We start from the raw sequence: 20,598 nt of genomic DNA, 5'->3' as shown, positions 1-20,598 counted from the left end.
CCTTCCAAAACGTTTTATTTGTTTTCTTTTTCTTTCTATGATACTTATTGATGGATTTTAATATTCACATATTCCTTAACGAGTTTAAAGTGTGGCAACCTATGCATCACAAGGTCATTGTGAACAATCTCTAGGTTTTTTTGCAATGTTGTCAGTTGCTTATGTTTTTCCATTGTATAAGCACTTTATAGCTTCTTTTTAAAAAAAAATTTAAATTTCTTTATACTTTTTTTTTATTGTGCTCAAGTATTTTCTTCTATCCTTAATCTTGCCTCAGGCTAATGCTGGTTGCCTGCAACAAACCATCGAAGGGTAGCTTGCTCGTTTAGATCAATCTCTTATCAAATATTTCAGATATCTTTAACGTCTTTGGGTCAACTAAAGAATGATGGTAAAATGTTTATATTCTAGCTTATTTTGTTTTGCTCACCTCACTTCATTTTTTTTGTATTATCCCTTGTTATTCGTTAGTTTGAGAATTGAGATCTATATTTTGCAGTCATTAGTCAATTGCAAGAGTTGGCGCTTTCTCTTTCTTTGAAATGTTTAACCTTTGATTTTGTGGGGACATCTATTGATGAAAGTTCGGATGAGTTTGGCACAGTTCAGGTATCAACTTGTTGTAATTTATTTTTTTGAACATGTGTTGTTTGAAGTCTTACATTTTGGTTATTTATTGTTGTTTACTATGTTGGCTGGCAGATTCCATCTGGTTGGAAGCCAATTTTGGAGGATTCTTCAACGCTGCAAATATTTTTTGATATAACTATGCTATTACAAAGCCCCCTCTTTCAAAAGAGGTCTATATATGCATTTATTTTATTACTTCTATGATAATCAGGACTGAAACCTCTGAACTACAATAATTGAATTCATTTTTTGGTTCTTGTGAAATTCTCTGCCACATAGGTCTTACCTGGCTATTTATAGAAATGGTTTATGGCACCCATCCTCTATTTTCTTTTTAAAAAAAAAGAAAAAAAGTTTTATGTGTTATTATCACTGATGTTTGATGAAAATATAATTTTTCTTATTATTCCGTTGTATTTTTTTTAATAGAAAAGACGTATTTTATTGTTTTCTCAATTCTAATTATTCCAGAAAGATGATAAAATAAGCTTCTTGACTTATATATTTCTTTAAATTGTTGAAAATCTTTGGTTGTTGGTTCACCCAGTTTGCTACATTTTAACTTTATCTATTAGGGTTAATTGGTTTAATTTCCAGGCATTGGAGTGCTTGGTGCGACTGGCTTCTATAAGGCGTTCTTTGTTTACAAATGATGCTGCTCGTTCTAAATTTTTGGCCCATTTAATGACAGGAACCAAAGTAATCCTACAAACAGGGCAAGGTGTTGTTGATTCATTGATTTTATGCTTGTATCCTAATGAGTAACTGCATAAATTACCTTTCGTTTGTACTTTTAGGTTAAAAAAAAAAAGAGTTCTTATCTCTTTTTTGGTTGATAATCTGTTCTATATTGGATATGAATTATCAGTAATGATAACAACTTACCTCCACATTGTCTTGTACATGTTTCTTATGAATGCATTTGTCATCATGGTAATTTATCTTTGCTTGGGTTTTGATCTTTGTGGCTTTTCAACTAATAAATCAATTATTAATTATTGGTTTAAGAAATGAGAGTTCTGATCTAATTTTCTTTACCCTACTCCTCCCAAAGCAGTGAAAGAATAAGCTAGGAGATATGAAATACAGTTTGCAAACAAGGGTTTTCCTAGCATATGGGACAGTTTGAATATCTTTTCCACTTCCAAATAGGTAGAAGATATGTAGGGTGATATTTTTTTTATGTGGAGATAATAATGGAGTTATATGGGATTATCTCGAATGATTTGGGAAAATTTTGCTTCAAGCATCCTGTAAATGCCTTTATTTCTTAATACGTTTCCTATCTTTTTTTATGTAATTTTCTGGAAATTTTCTCTTATTGTATTCAAATATATTAAATTTTTTTTTTTTTTTTATCTTTTATTTTTTTTATTTCTTCATTTTCATTTCTTTTTTTTTTTTTTTTTTACTTTTTCCATATCTTTATTAGTTTGACCCTTGTATTGGGGAGCAGGTCTTTGCAGATCATGATAATTACATGAGTTTTGTCGTCTTCTTGGTCGGTTCAGAGTGAATTATCAGGTAGCTTTGTGTTGTTTTCTTTTTTTTATTACCTTGTCCTGGATTCTAATTGGTGGCGACACACAGTACATTGGCCCAGATATGAGGTTCCCATAGTTAAGCATAGGATTTAGGGCATCAATTGGTATCACTTTGAGACATTTGAATTGGTTCTCTCTCCCCACATCAAAATAGCACTTTTATGTTTTATTTAGTGGATACAATTTTTAAAGAATTATCTTGATTCATTTTAAGCTAATAATACTTAGCTCTTTGAAAAAACAGAAGCAGAAGCAATTTTTAGTAAACTATATTCCAAAACTTTAATTTACTCATTATTATTATAAAGTTAAAGTACTTCTGAATAATCTATTAGATGCAAAATACTTTTGTCTAAACATAAAACTCTACTAAAAAAATTAAGGGAAAATATCATGTTTTCAAAAATTTATCCAAACCCCCTTTTATAGACTTGTGGGGTTGTAAGTTTCAGTGTGCACAATTTGAATTTAAAATCATCATTTGAGAATATGCACTGTATACTCTAATTGACATATCATTTAAATTTAATGCAATTAGTATGTCTTAGAAATATAAGGTACGAATAATTATATCTTAGACAGATGTAACTACTTGTTGCTGCTTTCTATGTTACGTTCCACTGTTTTAAGAGCTTCACTCGTGGGAAATAAAATTTCATATGTTTTATTTTGTTTTTAACTGCTTGGGGTAATGCAAGGCATTAATCTTTAGGTCTCAGCTTTCCCTCTACTGCTTCTTCATTTATTATCAGTACTCTCTGTTGTCGCTTAACCAAATGTGTATATCTTTTGTGGTTATCCATATTTGATTACATTCAATGTGCTTGAAAATCAATCTCAAATGTAATATCTCTTCCTGAACTGCAGCCCTAAAACTATTTGAAGAAATGCTGGAGGACTATTTAGATTTATTCTAATGAATTGTTAATTTTATAATGCTAGAAATACTTTGACAGTCAGGTTACAAAATTTGGAGAAATAACAGATATTTATACATTCAATAGTTTATAGTTTATCTAATCGGATCATCCTTGCATCTGTAACTACCTTCTCTCACCTTTAAGATGGAACTCTTCCTTTAGATAAATTCATAAAAATAAATGCTGCAGTTGTCAGAGCTTGTAAATGTGGAAGGCTATAGTGATTGGATACGTTTGGTTGCGGAGTTCACTCTCAAATCTTTACAATCATGGCAGGTTAATTACTATCTCTTTTAAGAATTTTGAAGAGAATACACAATGTGCTGTGGTTCACAAATCACATAATTTTTTGTCGTAAAGGCAAGGCCTTTTTTATCTTTGGCATGATGGCACATAAACTTTGAAAATAAATTTGGGATGACATTCTATGAGAATTATTGCTATGACATATTTCATTTGTTACCAGAATTCCAACATAGGTTATTTGCAAGTATAATGTCTTGATTATGTTGATACCTTATTGTCAGTGGGCCAGCAATAGTGTGTACTACCTTTTAGGGCTGTGGTCTAGATTGGTGTCTTCTGTTCCATATTTGAAAGGTGATGCACCAAGCTTGCTGGATGAATTCGTTCCTAAGATTACTGAGAGTTTCATCACATCGAGGTTCAACTCTGTGCAGGTATTCCAAACTTCTTGTGCATGTTCTGCTTTGTTGCTTGCTGTGTTACTGGCCACTGTATGTATTAACATTTAGCATAATAGCTAGCTGTCAGAATGTAATTTCTTATGCCTGTTTTTTACAGGCTGGATTACCTGATGATCTTTCTGAGAACCCCTTAGACAATGCTGAACTTCTTCAGGATCAATTAGATTGCTTTCCATACCTTTGCAGATTTCAGGTATCTTATATTATCACTCTACTGCTGTACTGTTGTTATGTGAGATAATTTAATTAAAAGGTAAGTAATGAGTCGAAAGTAGGATATAAGCAAAGAAGCATAATACGACAAAGGTAAAAACCAGTATTGTCAAAAGCTGAAATGATCCTTGAACTAGTAAGAATATGATTTTTTAGTCAAGTTATATATTCATCGAAGAATAACAATATAAAACAATAAGTAAAAATGATAAGATGTACTCCCTCCCTTATGTGTCATTTTGGCTTATATTATTTGTTCCACAATATTTGTTATTATCTTTTTTCTTTTCAGAACTTATTCTTAAATTATCAATATACCCTTTATCTATAAAGTTGTTAAAATTATTCAACTATTCTCTATATTTGTTAATTAAGTTGTTTAGTAATATTATCTTTAGATTACACTTGATTTCCAGTTTCTTAATGATTGTCCATTGTGACATAAAAAAGAATGGAGCGAGTATATCTTAACTATAAATGATGGTAATAAATGATGTTACCATGTTGATACTATAATGATTGTAATTAATGGTTATGTAAGTCAATAAGTTCGACGAATGTAATTAACAAATCTCTGACAATTTAAAAATTTGGTATGTGGAATAATTTTCCATTCTTAAAACTTCTATTCCCAGAAAAAACTTCTGAGAATGACATTTTGGTGCAAATACCTGGGAATGAACCATTTTTCCTTTGGGTGGACACTAACATTCCTCAAAGTACTATATATTATTTCAAAAGTACTCCCAAAAAAGAAAGAAAAGAAAAGAAAAACATAGTGGTGACTGGTGGCAGTGGGTGGACAGCAGTGGTTGACTGGGTGCAGTTGTAGTTGATTAGTGACCGTAGTCAAGGGCTAATTTTATCTTTTGCTTTGGCATAATCATTCATATCCATTCTCATGATTTCCCATTGCGAGGTGGTAATGACAATAGGGTGATTCATCTCTAGGAAGGTAACTTACTCAGGAATATTCTTTGAACCCCATGCCAGACATGGGAATCCAACATTCCCATGATTACATTCTTGGGAATGTGAAAAGATTCTGCATACCAGATGCTATTAGGGTTGACATTATATGAGATAAATTGACCATCAAAGAACAATTTTGCTTTGATTCCTCCAGCTTTTTATCTATGAATGTTTTGGGATTTATATTATTACTATTTACCTGAATATAATTTTTCTTCTAAAGCTCTAACATAAAAAAAAACTATTTATTATATTGATTTCTGCTACAATTTGCTGAGAAATATTTGTTCTTTAATTCCTTTGTTTTTATTTTGCAGTATGAAAGCTGTAGTTTATTTATAATAAACATAATGGAGCCAGTTCTGCAAATATATTCGGTGTGGCTATAACTTTCACTTGAGTGCGGTGATTTTATCCTTTTGTACCTTCAAAATCAAATAGTTGGGTAATTAGTTTTGGCTACTTGTTCAATGACCCAAATAGGAAAGAGCAAGAGTCCAGGCTAGTGATAACAGCGACCTTGCTGTGATTGAAGACAAACTTGCTTGGATTGTTCATATCATTGCTGCGATTCTTAAGATAAAACAATCTACTGGTTGTAGGTAAAATATTATTTTTCTTTCTTTTGTATTGCAGTTCTGAGCATTGTTCTGATTCATAGGTATGTAAATTGTTTGTACTTTTCCCCCCTATATGTAGTGTGGAGTCCCAGGAAGTTTTTGATGCTGAAATTTCGGCACGAGTCTTGCAGTTGATTAATGTAACTGACAGTGGAGTACACAGTCAGGTATACAAACGCAGTTTTTTTATGAATTGTTCTTTTTTTTTTTTTTAAAAATACTAGCATCACAATGAATACTTTGTTTGAAAATGGCACTCATATTTTGTAACTTGTATTTATCCTTTTTGTTGAATAAGGATTTATTGATTTTTCAAGCATAGTTTTCCTTCATTTCTTTTTGTTAAAGCATTTTGTTTAAGAGTTGAGCAGGGGAATGCAAATATAAAGTAGGTCAGAATAAGGCGTCCCGCGTCTTAAGATAGGATACCTTTTTGGGGGGGGGGGGGTGATGTTGATAAAGGAACAAGAGGCAACTATGAATGCAATACATGTTAGAGATAGTTTGGCTCCATTCTACAATTTCTAATTAGTACAATTCAGGCATCCTTACTTTGAGTTGTCAGGACTGAAATAGGCTTTTACTCTACTTTTTTAAGTATTTAACATCGTTGTATGACAAATGATGTGCACACTTTGTACACCTCATGCACATTGTAAATCTTGGATATAAAATCATCTGTGTCAAATACCTAGTAGCTTAGACTTTTGAGAGATATGATTCAAGATGTGGTATCAGATTGTATTACTAGAAGCTCTAGTGTTCAAGTGTTCCCCCAACCCATCCAACCACCACACCACAACTAAGGATAAACTACTATTTCTATCCACGGATGATCAGAATGTTGACAAATCTATTCACGAAAAAGCAAAACTAATCTTATACCCATGAAAGATGGGATTTTCTTGACAAAACTACACAAACTCTAAAAAACCATTTAAAAAAAAAATCCCCAAATTATCCTCTAACCTAACCATACCCAACTGTAATCTTCTTTCACCTCCAATCTCCAATCTTCTACTAGACCACTACTGTCACCACCACCAGTCCTACCTTGTGCTTCCCACGGTTCACTTCCGTGGTTCTCTACACCATCTCTACATTTTTCTTGTTCAGTTTCTTATGCAGTAGATGTGCCTCAATTGTCTTTAACATCTTTCAAAATTTTCTGGCACGACATAATTCCAAGCTCAAACCACTCTCTATGTTAAGTGCATATAACCTGATATGAACAGATTGGTTGGTATATTAAGTTATTAACATTAACGCCCAAAGTTTACAATGCAACCACTTCGATGGGGAAAAACATTTTAACACAGTAATCTCTACCTTCTATAACTATTCTAGCTGGTCACAAAAATGAAAATCCACAATTGGTGTCGATAGCAAAAAGAAAAGCTTGATTTAGCACAACAGAAAAACCAAATTAATGTTAAATGCACTGATCTCTTTAAGCAAGAAATAATTCGCCTACCCCACGAAGCCAGAACTCTTTCTCTCGGACCTGCTCAGTCAGTGGAGCAATGGCTTTCAAGCCCTTGACATGAAGCAAAACCCTGCCTATGGATGTGCTTCTATTCGGTGAGTGGTGGTGGTGGATCGGGAATTGGAGATTGGGGTGGAGTAGAATTAGAGTTGGATTAGGTTAGGTCAGGTCAGAGGGTAATTTGAGGATTTTAAATGATTTTTTAGAGTTTGGATAGTTTTGTCAAGAGAAACCCATCTTTTATGGGTATAAGGTTAGTTTCGTTTTCTCGTGGGTAGATTTGTCAGCGCTTTGAACATTCATGGATAGAAATGGTAGTTTATCCCCCACAAATAAAATTTGAATTTCAGCACAAGCTTAGATGATCTATGCTTCAAGCTTAGGCATGTTAAATATAAAACCGTTTTCTCGTTGGTTTTATTATTTTTCCTTTTTGTTTTCCTTGATAGTGAATGTGGCTATATGCTATGCTTTGGAATTTTCTTATTTGCTCATTTTACCGCCATTTGACAGAGATATGGTGAAGTAAGCAAACAAAGACTTGATAGGGCAATTCTTACTTTCTTTCAGCATTTCCGAAAGTCTTATGTTGGGGATCAGGCCATGCATTCGTCCAAGGTTATACACTAGCAGTTACTGACAATAAGAAATAACAAAATAAATTTAGGTCCCTGTGTATTTTTGATGTATTATTTTGTGTTGCAGCAGTTATATGCCAGATTATCAGAGCTTCTTGGCCTTCACGATCATCTGTTGATGTTGAATGTGATCATTGGCAAGATTGCAACTAACCTTAAGTGCTATACAGAGGTGCATTTGTTGTGCACAAGATATGTTTGTCTTATATTTTTGAGTTCTATAGTGATTTAACACACTTTTAGTGTGTCGTTTCAGTCTGAAGAGGTCATTGATCAAACCTTGAGTCTGTTCTTGGATCTTGCATCTGGGTTAGTTTTAACTGAATCGAAGAATATTAGCAACCTCCTTTTTGTGGTTAAGACAATCCACCTAAATTTGCTGATGTACACTATCTTTTTTGACAGATATATGACTGGAAAACTACTTCTGAAGTTGGACACAGTGAAATTTATTGTTGCCAATCATACAGTAGGTTATCTATTTTCTTAGTTACTCAATTTCTATTGTATGATTTAGTATTTATCTTCCAAAATCATATAAATTGCTAGAAAAATATGGACACATTGTAGAGGGACTCGATGGCCAAATTTCTTTCTTGCTAAACGGTTTCCTCTTCACATGAGATTTCTTCCAGCTCCATCTTAAGCATTTTTCTGCATGTCTCTGCCTCAGCTTTGGTTCGATGTTGTTTTGGTAGCTCTCTAGAGGTCTGCAGATGCTTGTTTCAAAGAAGTTGCTGTTTTCGGATTGATAAAGAGTGGGGCAGTCCTGCTACAATTTTACTTTCTGATGCACTATGTTATCTCTGATTTGAGCTATTCAATTCAGCCACACCTCCCCTCTTCTTTCTGTTGAAGTTCCATTCCATTTAAAATAAAATAAAATATAACTACAAATTACTTTAGTCTTTGAGGCAATCGACAATAATGTTGCATTCTTATCTTTTCTTAATGTGTTTATTTTGCTTCTTTGTGCTCATAATTTTCTATTTTTTCTTGCATAGAAGTAGATTCCTCTACGTATTTGTTCTAATTCTTATTAAAATTTTTCAGAGAGAACACTTTCCATTTTTAGAAGCCAAGAGATGTTCTCGCAGCAGAACGACTTTCTATTACACTATTGGCTGGCTGATTTTCATGGAGGATAGCCCTGTGAAATTTAAATCTTCAATGGATCCACTCCAGCAGGTACTTTATCACAAATACTCGTAATATGCTTGCATATTCAGTTTTCATCTCAGTATCTAATTCATTCTTGATGAGTCAATGCTGATTCAATTGTAGCCATTTCTACTATCCTCTAGGTTATTCGTGAGTGCAGTATAAGAAGTAATAATTCTTTTGTTATTTTATTTAACTAATTATGGCATCTAGCTTAATTTTTTTCTTATAATTAATTGGTTAAGCCTTTGTGTTCTGGGTGAAGACAGCATATGTTGCTTTGTGTTTCAGGTTTTTCTCAGTTTGGAATCAACTCCTGATTCTATGTTTCGAACAGATGCTGTCAAGTTTGCACTTGTTGGTTTGATGCGGGACCTTAGAGGAATTGCAATGGCTACAAATAGGTTGGTACTTGTGCTTGTTCTATTATTTAAGATGAGGAAAGCAAATAAAACTGACCTGTTTGTTTTTCCTAGCCGCCGAACTTATGGCCTTCTATTTGATTGGTTGTACCCTGTGCACATGCCTCTACTTTTAAAAGGCATCTCGCATTGGACAGACACCCCAGAGGTAATGGAGCATACTTGCAATTTTGGTACCTTAATGCATATTAAATGGTTAGTTTTAGTACTCTCATTCTACAGATGCTAGTGTAGCACAGGAATTACTACATAATATCATAACGTGGACTATTTTCTGTTTGCCAATCTCGTTGACAGCAACTGTCTTCTTTTTTTCCCTTTTTGTCATATTTTTTTAAACTTTTATACATTTGATCAGCTAGACATGTAATGGTGGTTTTGGACACACTTAAGCATCTAGTTTCCTGTCATGACTCATGTATGGTTTTAGTGTTAGCATTATTAGGCACAAAAGAAGTAAGTAGTTATAGTGTTCATAATTATATGTATCCAAGGAGATGATCTTAGCTTTTATGGGAGGCCAGGAGCTCCACAAATGACCGTGGCTGTGTTCATACGGAAGGCACAGCCATTTGGTGTAGCTCTTCTGGAGGTTCACTGATGCAAATGTGGCTGCTGCTTCTGACTCTTGCTTTGAGGTTATTTCTTGGTGATAATGGTGTATTAGACTATTGGCATTTCTCAAATTGGAATGAGATTTGCAATTATATTTTTAGCAGTCTATTACCAATATTTTCTTAATAGAAAGATGTTTGGCCTGGGTTGATATAGAATAAAGAGCATTGTGCTGGTCAGTCTACAGAGAATCAAACTTAGATCATGGGCAAAACATCTATATGCAAATAATGAGTGTTTAACTGCTAATCTGGCTTTTGCTAATCACAGTCCTTGGTGAAAGAACTGTAGTTGTACTTGCAAGTCTATCCCTGCCTATTTATCTAAAGCCGTTGGAATTTTTGGATTGGAATTGTTAGGAACTGGTATTAGGTAAAGGAAATGGAAGAATCAAGTACTGTATACTAATGGAGCTTATCTGGAATTAGTGTGTGAAAGTGAAACTAGAGAAATAAGGATAGTTGCATGTATTAATTAGCAAAGAATGTTGATGTGTTGTGGAGCTTTTGAGATGCTCAGGTATCTACTAATGAATTTCACCAAGTTGAACTCCCCCCTCATGCCTCACACCCCTCATACATGTATTCCTCTCATAGCTGCATTCTGTTCATTCCTTTGTTAACTTCTTCCATATACTTTGACTTTGGTCATGGTCATATGTGGAGGGTCCTATTTCTTTGATAGAAATTAATGCAAGAGAAAAGGGAAATTAGTGGATGGATAAAAAGATCCTAAAAATGGAAAAATAACAACACAGGAAGCAGGAAAAACTCAACAATACAGCAAATTTGCAGAAGGTTTCTGCTTAAACAGAGATATCACCTCCCTTGAAACAGCTTGGACTACTGAGCCAAAGTCATAAACTCAACCATATCCAATATTGGGTTTAGGAACAAAGATGTACCTTGTATGATGGGATTGTCTTGCTCCAGATAAATGTGGAAAAGGATTGAAAAGACTTCATGTTTGATGTTTCCACCAATTTTTTTTCCTTAAATTTCTGCACCAAAACTATTATAAAGATACAGCACTCGCCATTGTGTTTCTTCTGGATATCATGCATTCAGATTTGGTGATGCTACTAATAGAAATGTAAATCAATAATATAACCGAATTGGATATTATCTTTTCTTTTCTTTTTTATTTTTTGTTTTGTTTTGTTTTTGTTTATTTTACCCCTTTTCTTTCTTTGAATGTTCATAATCCCCCAACCCCCACCCGGCCCTCCGGGCTGATGAGGCTTGCTTGTTTCTTCAGGTTACCACCCCATTGTTGAAGTTCATGGCCGAGTTTGTGCTAAATAAAGCTCAACGTTTGACATTTGACTCTTCTTCTCCCAATGGCATACTTCTCTTCCGAGAAGTCAGTAAACTGATTGTTGCTTATGGATCAAGGGTTTTGTCTCTTCCCAATGCTGCTGATATATATACATACAAGTACAAAGGAATATGGATATGTTTGACAATTCTGGCAAGAGGTGAAACCCACTCTTTTGGGTTCTTCTTATTCTCATCCATGGTTTAGTTTTCCACCTTAATTTTATTGGCTGTGCTTGGAAGTTACAGTAACTGTCATTTTTTTTGTTATATAACTTAACGAGTTCTTTGAATGATTTTTTTGAATGTCTATTTTTCACTAGCAAATCTACATTCATATCTCTCTAAATGTACTTAGTTTGACATGATTTCTTTGGTATATTGACTACATACTTGGGACGGTGAATAAATTACATCCTCCATCCTATTATCTAACTGAACAATACTAAGTTCCATCCTATTATCTAACTGAACAACAAATACCAAGTTGCCTACATTTTTTCTACCGCCACAAAAGATGGAAAAAGTTACCACACTATTTTCCAATATGCTCTACTTAACATGGCTTCAACTTCCAACTGAACTTGGCAAAAAAATTATGATAACTCTTGCAATGAAACTAAGAAAGAAATTCTGTGGCATGTGGGGCCTTGGGTTGTCTTGGTTTCTAACTGTCCTGAAACTCTAAATTAATGGTATTGCAGTGAGGCCTAAATCCTTAATGGTATTGTATTTTGCCAAATGACAGCCCTTTCAGGAAATTATGTCAACTTCGGAGTATTTGAATTATATGGTGACAGAGCACTGTCTGATGCACTAGATGCTTCTCTAAAGATGACACTGTCAATTCCTTTGTCTGATATATTGGCTTATCGAAAGGTATGAGAACTATTTTCTTGTCCTTTATTATAATTTATATTCCGTATTCTTCATATTATATTTTAGTGCATGACGATGGGTATAAAAACAAAGATTCCGTGTATAATTAATAATTAAAGGAATTATACCAAACATTTTTAAGGTGAATCTTACATAGTTTTTGGTTTTATGCAGCTAACAAGAGCATATTTTGCCTTACTGGAGGTTTTGTTCAACAGCCACCTTACTTTCATATTAAACTTGGACACAAACACTTTCATGCATATAGTTGGGTCCCTTGAATCTGGACTTAAAGGCCTGGATACGAGTATCTCATCACAGGTTATGGCTTGCTATTTCTTATTTGCATCCTTGTTTCTTTAGAGTATCTCATTTTATTTCAATGTTTCTTTTGGTTTCTCAAGGATTAGGATTTAAATTACTTCTCTATGAACATATTTTATGATTAGACACAGTTTTTCTTTTACATGTAGCTGACTCTACCTTTTTGGAGAAGGCTATGCAATTGTTCTTTTGCTTTCTTGTGAGGTTGCTAATCTTTCCAATTTCCGGTCACAGTGTGCGTCTGCTGTTGATAATTTGGCTGCTTTCTATTTTAACAACATCACTGTGGGAGAGGCTCCAACCTTACCTGCATCTGTCAATCTTGCTCGTCACATTGCAGAGTGTCCCAATCTATTTCCAGAAGTATGATTTCTTTTCTTATTTTATTTACTACTCTTTACTAGTTTAAAAGTGTAAAATGTTTGCTCTAAAAGTTTGATTGAACATATTTCTGGTCTGTTTGGAGTAATGTCTTCAATACTCTACTTTGCACATTCAATGATAACCATCAATGTTCGACCATTGAATAACTGATTTGTAATGCTTAATATAAATTATTTCCTGGCTCCCCCCCCCCCCCCACAAAAAAAAAAAAAAAAACTAGCATTTTAGTTTATGCTCATTTTATTATTTTTTCCTCCTATGTATGTAGGAGTGGGGAAGCATTTTTTTAAATATATTTTGACTTGGAATCTATCTTCTGCATACTCAGATTTTGAAGACCCTTTTTGAGATAATTTTGTTTGAAGATTGTAGCAACCAGTGGAGCCTGAGCAGGCCAATGTTGAGCTTGATACTTATTAGTGAGCAGGTACTCAAGCTTGTAAATCTCACTTCTATTTCATTATTGTTGTTTTGAAATTTAAAAACACAATAATTTTATTCATATTCACCCTTACTATGTTAGACTTGCATGTATCTATTTTTGGTTTAATTACTCTGTTGGTCAATATAGTTTTATCAAATTTGCAATTAGGTCCTTATATTTTTTTTTTCTTTCAATTGGGTTCTTGCACTACTTTTAATTTTGTAATTACGTCTTTCTCAGTATAAAAAATGTTAATGAAATATTTATTCAGAATTTGAAGGTACCCACAATTAAGAACCTAATTAAATCTTGACTACATGTTTTTTGGGAAGAATAACCCGTTAATTTTAGCATTCTTGATACGGAAAGGACTTAATTACAAAATTAAAAGTAGTGTAGGGATCCAACTAAAAGGGAAAAAATGTATAGGGACCTAATTACAAATTTGAAAAAAGTACAGAGACTAACAGAATAATTAAACCTCTATTTTTCAACTAATTTATGCTAAAAAATTGAGTTTATCCTTCCCATAATTAGTTAGTTATGTGCAACATATTAGATATATGCTGTAAATATAACCATGTGAGACTAATTATTCACACTATCCCAACTACACAAATTAATTATATACAGTAAATATACGCACTTGGCAACTTTGCTCTATATTTGATTCATACTAAACAGATGCCAAACTAAATTATGATTTACTTGCAGATATTCTCAGATTTGAAAGTTCAGATATTGTCATCACAGGTAGTTTCCTTCTCCCTTAAATTCAGAGTTGAATTATGCAATTTTCAGTTCCTGATGTTTTCAAGAACAAAATATGGAGTGTGACTGATGACAAATTTATGCTTTTGTTATCAATTGTATTGGGCTAGTTGGAACCATAGGTTATGTTTTCCGCTGTGTTCATGCTTTGTAACCCCATGTTTGATTATTTGTTGCAGCCAATGGATCAGCACCAGCGACTCTCTTTATGTTTTGATAAACTAATGGCAGATGTTACTCGAAGCTTGGATTCAAAAAACAGGGATAAGTTTACTCAAAACCTAACCGTATTTCGCCATGAATTCCGTGCCAAATAATTCAAAGCTATGTTAAGGAGTTTAATGTGAGAAGGGTTGGTATCTGTATATTGTCTGTTTGGAGAGTTCCTTTGTTTTGGTGGGCATCATAGAATATACTAAGAAGAAGCAAGTAAGCAGCCACTTTATGTGATTTCTTCATTTAATCTTGTGTGAGAGAAATTCTTTATGGTTCATGGTGTGTGGAAGATCAGGTGTATATTTTGTGGTGTTACAGCATAGTTCTATTTGTACCCAGGTTTGGGTGATTCAAATCCAAGTTAACAGATAAGAGGAGATTTGGCAGATATGAAGTGGTTAGAACAAAGGGGAAGAAGGGATTAAGGGCGTAGCGATTGGGTTAGAATATATTCTTTTCAAAATACATGTATATTTGTTTTAGAAACATGTTAGTGTATGATATTTTGTAGAATTGATTATTTGTACACCATGTCACAAACGAAGACAAGAACACCAAAAAAAAAAAAAAAGGGAAAAGAGGAAGAAATTGTGTTCAGATTGGGGGGGGGGGGGGAGGGGGATAGAATTATAGCAGAATAATATGAATGGATTAATGCAAATCCTAACATGGTTTTCAAATAATCAAATTGTTTATCCCAAAAAATATAACCAAATCCTAACATGGTTTTCAGATAATCAAATTGTTTATGCTCTATCCCAAAAAAATATAACCAGGCCCAAAGTGAATAGAGGTCCGATCAAAAGATTTGACCTTATTGACACCTACTTGACCTCAAGGAGGTTGGACACGGCGACGGTAGCACAGCTATACTCATCTCAAATACTTATCTCAATAAGTAACTAACTCTTAAGGTACCTCTAATCTATTTAGATGGGAGATTTTAACAAACTTTTCTAGAAAAAGCGAACTGTTATCTACTATCAAAGGTGGAATTACAATAAAAGGTGGTTATGTATTATATTATAAATACATTGATACTCAGGTATATGTAAAATCTAATTTACTAAAAATCTGTTTAAATCTTTGTTAACTTAATCATCGGAGTCCTTTGTAGGTACTATTCCCCAACTCCTCACAAGGAACTTGGACAGCGGCACTTCGATAGTAAAAGAAGTCGGACGCTGCCTAAAAACGGGTATGGACCTCACGTTCAGACCAAAAGCAATCCAATTTCAGGTAACTCACGGAACATTGGTGCCGTTGCTGAGACCTAGAAGTCTACATCCAATCATGGAGGACGATTAGTTTAAGGACGAACATACGGCATCCGAATCTGAACCAAAGCACCATAATGATGACCGAGCACTTATGATACCTCCACGACCAAATAGAACAGGTGACCTTAACGGGGAAGGAACATCGGAACATCTTCAGCCCAGGCGAATTAGTTCAGAGGTACATCCACCCGAGAATGAGGAGCCTCTGCACCCAACAGAAATCATGGGACTCGTACATGGGTATTATGGCCGACTGTAGCAACTCGAGCAGAAGATAGAATGACAACGAGAAGTTGAAAAAGACATGCGAAGAGAAGTATAGCATCGAAGAGAATTAGAAGAAAAACTCCTGAAATTAGAAGCCGACCTACGAAATCAGAGCAATCATGCATATAGGGAGGAAAATCCTTTTGGTGGAGAAGATTCATTCATAGAAGAGATCATGCGTGCTAGGGTTCTAAGGAATTTTAAAAGTCTTGATATGGACTTCTATGATGGAACAACCGACCCAAGACATCATCTGAGTAATTTTAAAAGTCAGATGTATTTTTGGCCGATGCGTCCAATGCGACCTGTTGCAAAGCTTTCCCGATAACGTTAACTAAAGTGGTAATGAAGTAGTTTGATAGCTTACCACCTAGGTCGGTGACTTGTTTCGACGATCTCGCAAGGAAGTTTCTTGCCCGATTTTTCATTCAGAAAGATAAAGTCAAGCACGTTCCAAATCTCCTAGGGGGTCAAACAAAAGGTTGGAGAAACACTCTGAGCTTGTATGAAAAGATTCAACAAAACTTGCTTGAAAATTCAGAATTTACCTCAACAAGCAGTTAATAATGGGGTTAGTTAATGGTCTCAAAGAAGGGTTATTTTCTCAATCCATATCAAAGCGACATCTGACCTCTTTGTATGAAGTACAAGAATGGGCAAAAAGGTACAACATGGAAGAGAATTTCCGACTTAAAGAACCAGTTCCAAGGCAAAACCTTCCTTACCAAATTCGGGACAAAGATAAGGATGCAAAGAAAAAGGATGAATATAGCTCGGATAAGCCTCGAAGATACCTTAACTACACCCTGCTTTGAGTCTCTCTTGTCGACATCTACAGGAAAATCTACCACACTGAAAAACTTTCAACCCCTCGTCCTATCTAGAACCAGAAAGCTGGAAGTCAAACAGAATACTATGAGTATCACAAATTATATGGGTATTCCACCAATGATTGCTATGATTTGAAAAATGTGATAGAAAAACTAGTCAGAGAAGGTCGGTTAAAAAGGTACCTCACAGAAAGTTCGGACGATCTGAAAAAAAAGGAAGAGAGGTGATGAAGACATGGATCGACAAGATCGGCCGCCACAAACCCCTGATAGGCACATCCACATGATAGTTGGGAGATTTGCAGGAGGAAGGGTAACCAAGTCTTCTCCCAAAGGACATATAAAAGAAGTCTACCAAGTCGATGAAGAGTATGAAGTTTCCAATTTACCCACAATCTCATTCACCAAAGAAGACGCTCAAGGAGTAACCCTTGGCCATGACGATCTTGTTATGATTACAATGATACCCTCCAATGCAAACCTCCACAGAACTCTGGTAGATTAGGGGAGCTTGGCCGCCATATTCAAACTTTGCTTTTGACAAGCTCGTGATAGAAGAGAAAGAGCTGAGAGCCTACCCGACAATCTTTTCAAGTTAGGAGACACGCCCATCCGACCTCTCGGTTTCGTCCCCTTGCACACCACTTTTGGTGAGGGTGTGAAGTCCAGAACTTTGAGTATAGACTACATTGTGGTCAATGTGGCATCAACCTACAATGCATTAATAGGTCAGACCACTTTGAATTGGCTAGCTGTGGTCGTTTTCACTCCTCATCTCTGTATGAAATTTTTGACTTTAGATAGAATCGCTACCATAAGAGGAGATCAGTGGTTAGCGTGAAAATGCTATAATGAAATCTTGAATCTACAGGGAAGCATTAAGGAAAAAGATATCAACACCATTGAACTTGGTGGTGTCCAAGCACGAGAAGAACTACGACCACAATCTAGTGAAAAGACCAAAGAGGTTCAAATCGGAGAACAAGCAGAAAAAACAACAAGCATAGGAGTTAACTTGGATAAAGAGATGAAAGCAGACCTCAAGCTCTTACAACAAAATTTTGATCTCTTTGCCATGCTTGGGATACACCCCGACCTCATGAGTCACAAGCTCATTGTCTATCCTGGCTCATGACTTGTTCAACAAAAGTGACGAAAGCTCGGCTTTGAAAGAGCACAAGTCATTGAAGAACAAGTTCAAGCTTTATTAGAAGCCAGGTGCATAAGGGAGGTAAAATACTCTTTCTGGTTGGCTAATGTGATACTCGTAAAAAAATAAAATAGCAACTGAAAAATGTTTGTCGATTGTACTGACCTCAATAAAACCTATCCTAAAGTCCTATACCCACTTCTCAGCATTGATACCTTGGTCAGTTTCAGGATATCGATACTTGTCTTTCATGGATGCATACTCGAGATATAACCAGATCCTGATGTACAAGTTGGACCAAGAGAAAACCTCCTTCATCACTCTAAAGGCCAACTACTGTTATATAGTAATGCCTTTTCAATTTAAAAATGATGTAGTCACCTATCAACAGCTAATGAATAAGGTATTTTCATCCCAACTCGAAAAATTAATGAAGGTCTACATTGATCATATGCTCGTTAAAAATAAAGGAAGACACTAATCTCTTGTCCGACTTAGCTGAGGTATTCAACGTAATAAGAAAATATGGGATGAGACTAAATCCCTCAAAGTGCATGTTTGCAGTGGAGGCTGGGAAGTTCTTGGGCTTCATGCTCACCCAAAGGGGCATTAAAGCCAACCTAGACAAATGTAAAGTAATACTCGAGATGAAAAGTCTGACTTGTCTCAAGGAAGTCTAACAATTGAATGGAAGATTAGCAGCCTTATCCATATTCTTGGTGGGATTAGCCTTGAAGTCTCTACCCTTGTTCTCAAAACTCAAGAAATGGTGTGAATTCGAATGGACTCAAGAATGTGAGCAAGCTTTTCAAGACTTTAAAAGCTTTCCGAGTCAACCACCAATCCTCACCTAACTTGTTCCAGAGAAAGAGCTCATATTATACTTAGCAGTTGCAAGTAAGGCCATAGCCTCAGCTTTAGTCCGAGACGATGAGAATGGACAGCAACTAATTTATTTTGTTAGCAAGGCTCTACAAGGGGCAAAACTAAACTATCAAAAAGTAGAGAAGATCGCATATGCCCTTGTGCTCACTTCCAGAAGGCTCCGACCTTATATCAAAGCTCATACCATAAAAATCCGAATTAACCAACTTATGAAGGATATCCTCTAAAAGACAAATACTGCAGGTTGGATGCTACAATGGGCAATAGAACTATCTGAATTCGACTTACGATATGAAACTCGGATAGCAATAAAAAATCGCAATATCTGGCCAACTTTGTAGCCGAGTACACCGAAACCCAGGAAAGTCCTACAATCTAGAATTTATATGTAGATGGATCATCCAATAAAATTGAAAGTGGAGCAGGAGTCATTATAGGGAATGAAAAAGAAACTCGGATAGAACTTTCATTGAAATTTGACTTTTCAGCCTCAAACAATCAAGCAAAGTACGAAGCATTACTTGTTGGCTTGAAGCTAACCAAAGAGATTGGGGCGGTAAGGTTGATCGTGTTTAGCAATTCTCAAGTAATAACCTCTCAAGTAAATGGAACTTATCAGGCTAAAGATCCCAACATAAAGAAGTATTTGGAAGAAACGCTGGAATAATTAGCTCAATTTCTTGAAGCAAAGATCTGACATATAGCTCGGAAATCGAATATTCAAACTGACCCCCTTTTCAAGTTGGCCAGCACCAAGCCAAGGGGCAACATTAGAAGCCTGATCTAGAAAATACTCCACACACCATCAGTGGCTATCTCCAATCTAGGTTTGGTTTGGACCCCCATTATCGAATACGTTAAATTTGATATCATCCCTAAAGAAGAAAGGGAAGCACAAAACTACACTTTGATTCACAACATCCTCTATAGAAGAGGAGTATCTACACCTCTATTAAACTGCGTCTTAGCCTCCAAGACTAAAGTAGTCTTAGAGAAAGTCCACAGCGCCATATGCGAAAAACATTTAGGAGAACGATCACTAGTTAAGAAAGTGATATGAGCTAGCTTTTTTTTGGCCGACCATGCAAAGAGAGGCAGCTGACTTCGTCAAAAAAATGTCCGCCCTACCAAAACTATGCTAACTTCCATGTGGCTCCTCCAGAAGAACTCATTAGCATGTCCTCACCTTGGCCATTTGTAAAATGGGATTTAGACCTCCTCGGTACATTTTCACAAACACCCGGGTAGGTAAAGTACTTCATAGTTGGGATTGATTATTTCACTAAGTGGATTGAGGTAGAACCTCTAGCAACCATTACAGCTCAAAGAAGTCGGAAGTTTCTCTACAAGAATATTTTCACCCGGTTTGGAGTTTCACTCTTCATCACCACAGACAATGGAACTCAATTCACTGATTCAACATTTAGAAGTCTGGTGGCAATCCTTAAAATTAACAAACAGTTCACATCGGTAGAACACCCCCAAGCCAATGGACAAACAAAAGTTGCAAATAAAGTCATATTGGCTGGGCTGAAGCGCCAACTACAAGATGCAAATGGAGCATGGGCTGACGAGCTCCTTCAAGTCTTATGGGCGTATCGAACAACTTCCCACTCAACAATTGGAGAATCTCCTTTCCGACTTTCTTATGGCATAAAAGCCATGATCCCTATAGAAGTCGATGAAGAATGTAATATCCCTTCCATCAAAATGCCTTGCTTAAGTTATAGTATTTCTACTAGAAAGAATATTACGTAACCTTTTCTAATATTAACTACTTTAATTAGTAAGCCTTTATTTCAATTTCGTGTTCCAGTTTTAAGAAAATGCTAAAAAAATTGTTTTTATTCTTTAAAGTCATATATCAAAGATTTTCAATTAATAATAATCAAATAAATACTATTAATAATAAATCTTATATAAGTAAATCTAAAAATGAAATTC

General features: G+C 35.2%; 1 protein-coding gene across 13 annotated transcripts; it reads left to right on the top strand.

Annotated features, from left to right (window-relative positions):
* Positions 1-266: 266 nt before the first annotated feature.
* LOC112764780 (uncharacterized) lies at positions 267-14,768 on the top strand. 13 transcript variants are annotated; one of them, XR_011875258.1, is made up of 26 exons: positions 270-391; positions 500-609; positions 703-800; positions 1,228-1,351; positions 2,087-2,154; positions 3,284-3,370; positions 3,622-3,774; positions 3,899-3,994; positions 5,304-5,363; positions 5,470-5,588; positions 5,686-5,773; positions 7,606-7,710; positions 7,801-7,902; positions 7,987-8,039; positions 8,136-8,199; positions 8,784-8,918; positions 9,183-9,295; positions 9,368-9,461; positions 11,186-11,405; positions 11,993-12,123; positions 12,298-12,444; positions 12,682-12,810; positions 13,160-13,258; positions 13,970-14,008; positions 14,206-14,455; positions 14,582-14,768. XR_011875258.1 is itself a non-coding variant. In XM_025810552.3 (25 exons), the coding sequence occupies exons 9-25, from the start codon at positions 5,337-5,339 to the stop codon at positions 14,341-14,343; spliced, it is 1,806 nt and encodes a 601-aa protein (XP_025666337.2). In that variant the 5' UTR covers positions 267-391; positions 500-609; positions 703-800; positions 1,228-1,351; positions 2,087-2,154; positions 3,284-3,370; positions 3,622-3,774; positions 3,899-3,994; positions 5,304-5,336; the 3' UTR covers positions 14,344-14,768. The 13 variants fall into 13 exon arrangements, 7 of the variants coding, with proteins under 7 accessions (XP_025666337.2, XP_072078959.1, XP_072078958.1 ...); XM_025810552.3 differs by having other exon boundaries at positions 267-391; positions 7,798-7,902; positions 14,206-14,768; XM_072222858.1 differs by having other exon boundaries at positions 7,663-7,710; positions 7,798-7,902; positions 14,206-14,768.
* Positions 14,769-20,598: the final 5,830 nt, after the last annotated feature.

Source organism: Arachis hypogaea, chromosome 17, assembly GCF_003086295.3.
Source record: "Arachis hypogaea cultivar Tifrunner chromosome 17, arahy.Tifrunner.gnm2.J5K5, whole genome shotgun sequence".
NCBI lineage: Eukaryota > Viridiplantae > Streptophyta > Magnoliopsida > Fabales > Fabaceae > Arachis > Arachis hypogaea.
This window is presented reverse-complemented; position numbering and strand designations above follow the sequence as displayed.

Coding starts and splice junctions, on each gene's coding strand:
- LOC112764780 (XM_072222853.1), top strand. CDS start 3,275: ATGCTGCAGTTGTCAGAGCTTGTAAATGTGGAAGGCTATAGTGATTGG. Junction 3,775..3,898: donor CGAGGTTCAACTCTGTGCAG/GTATTCCAAACT, acceptor TGTTTTTTACAG/GCTGGATTACCTGATGATCT. Junction 14,009..14,205: donor TTCAGATATTGTCATCACAG/GTAGTTTCCTTC, acceptor TATTTGTTGCAG/CCAATGGATCAGCACCAGCG.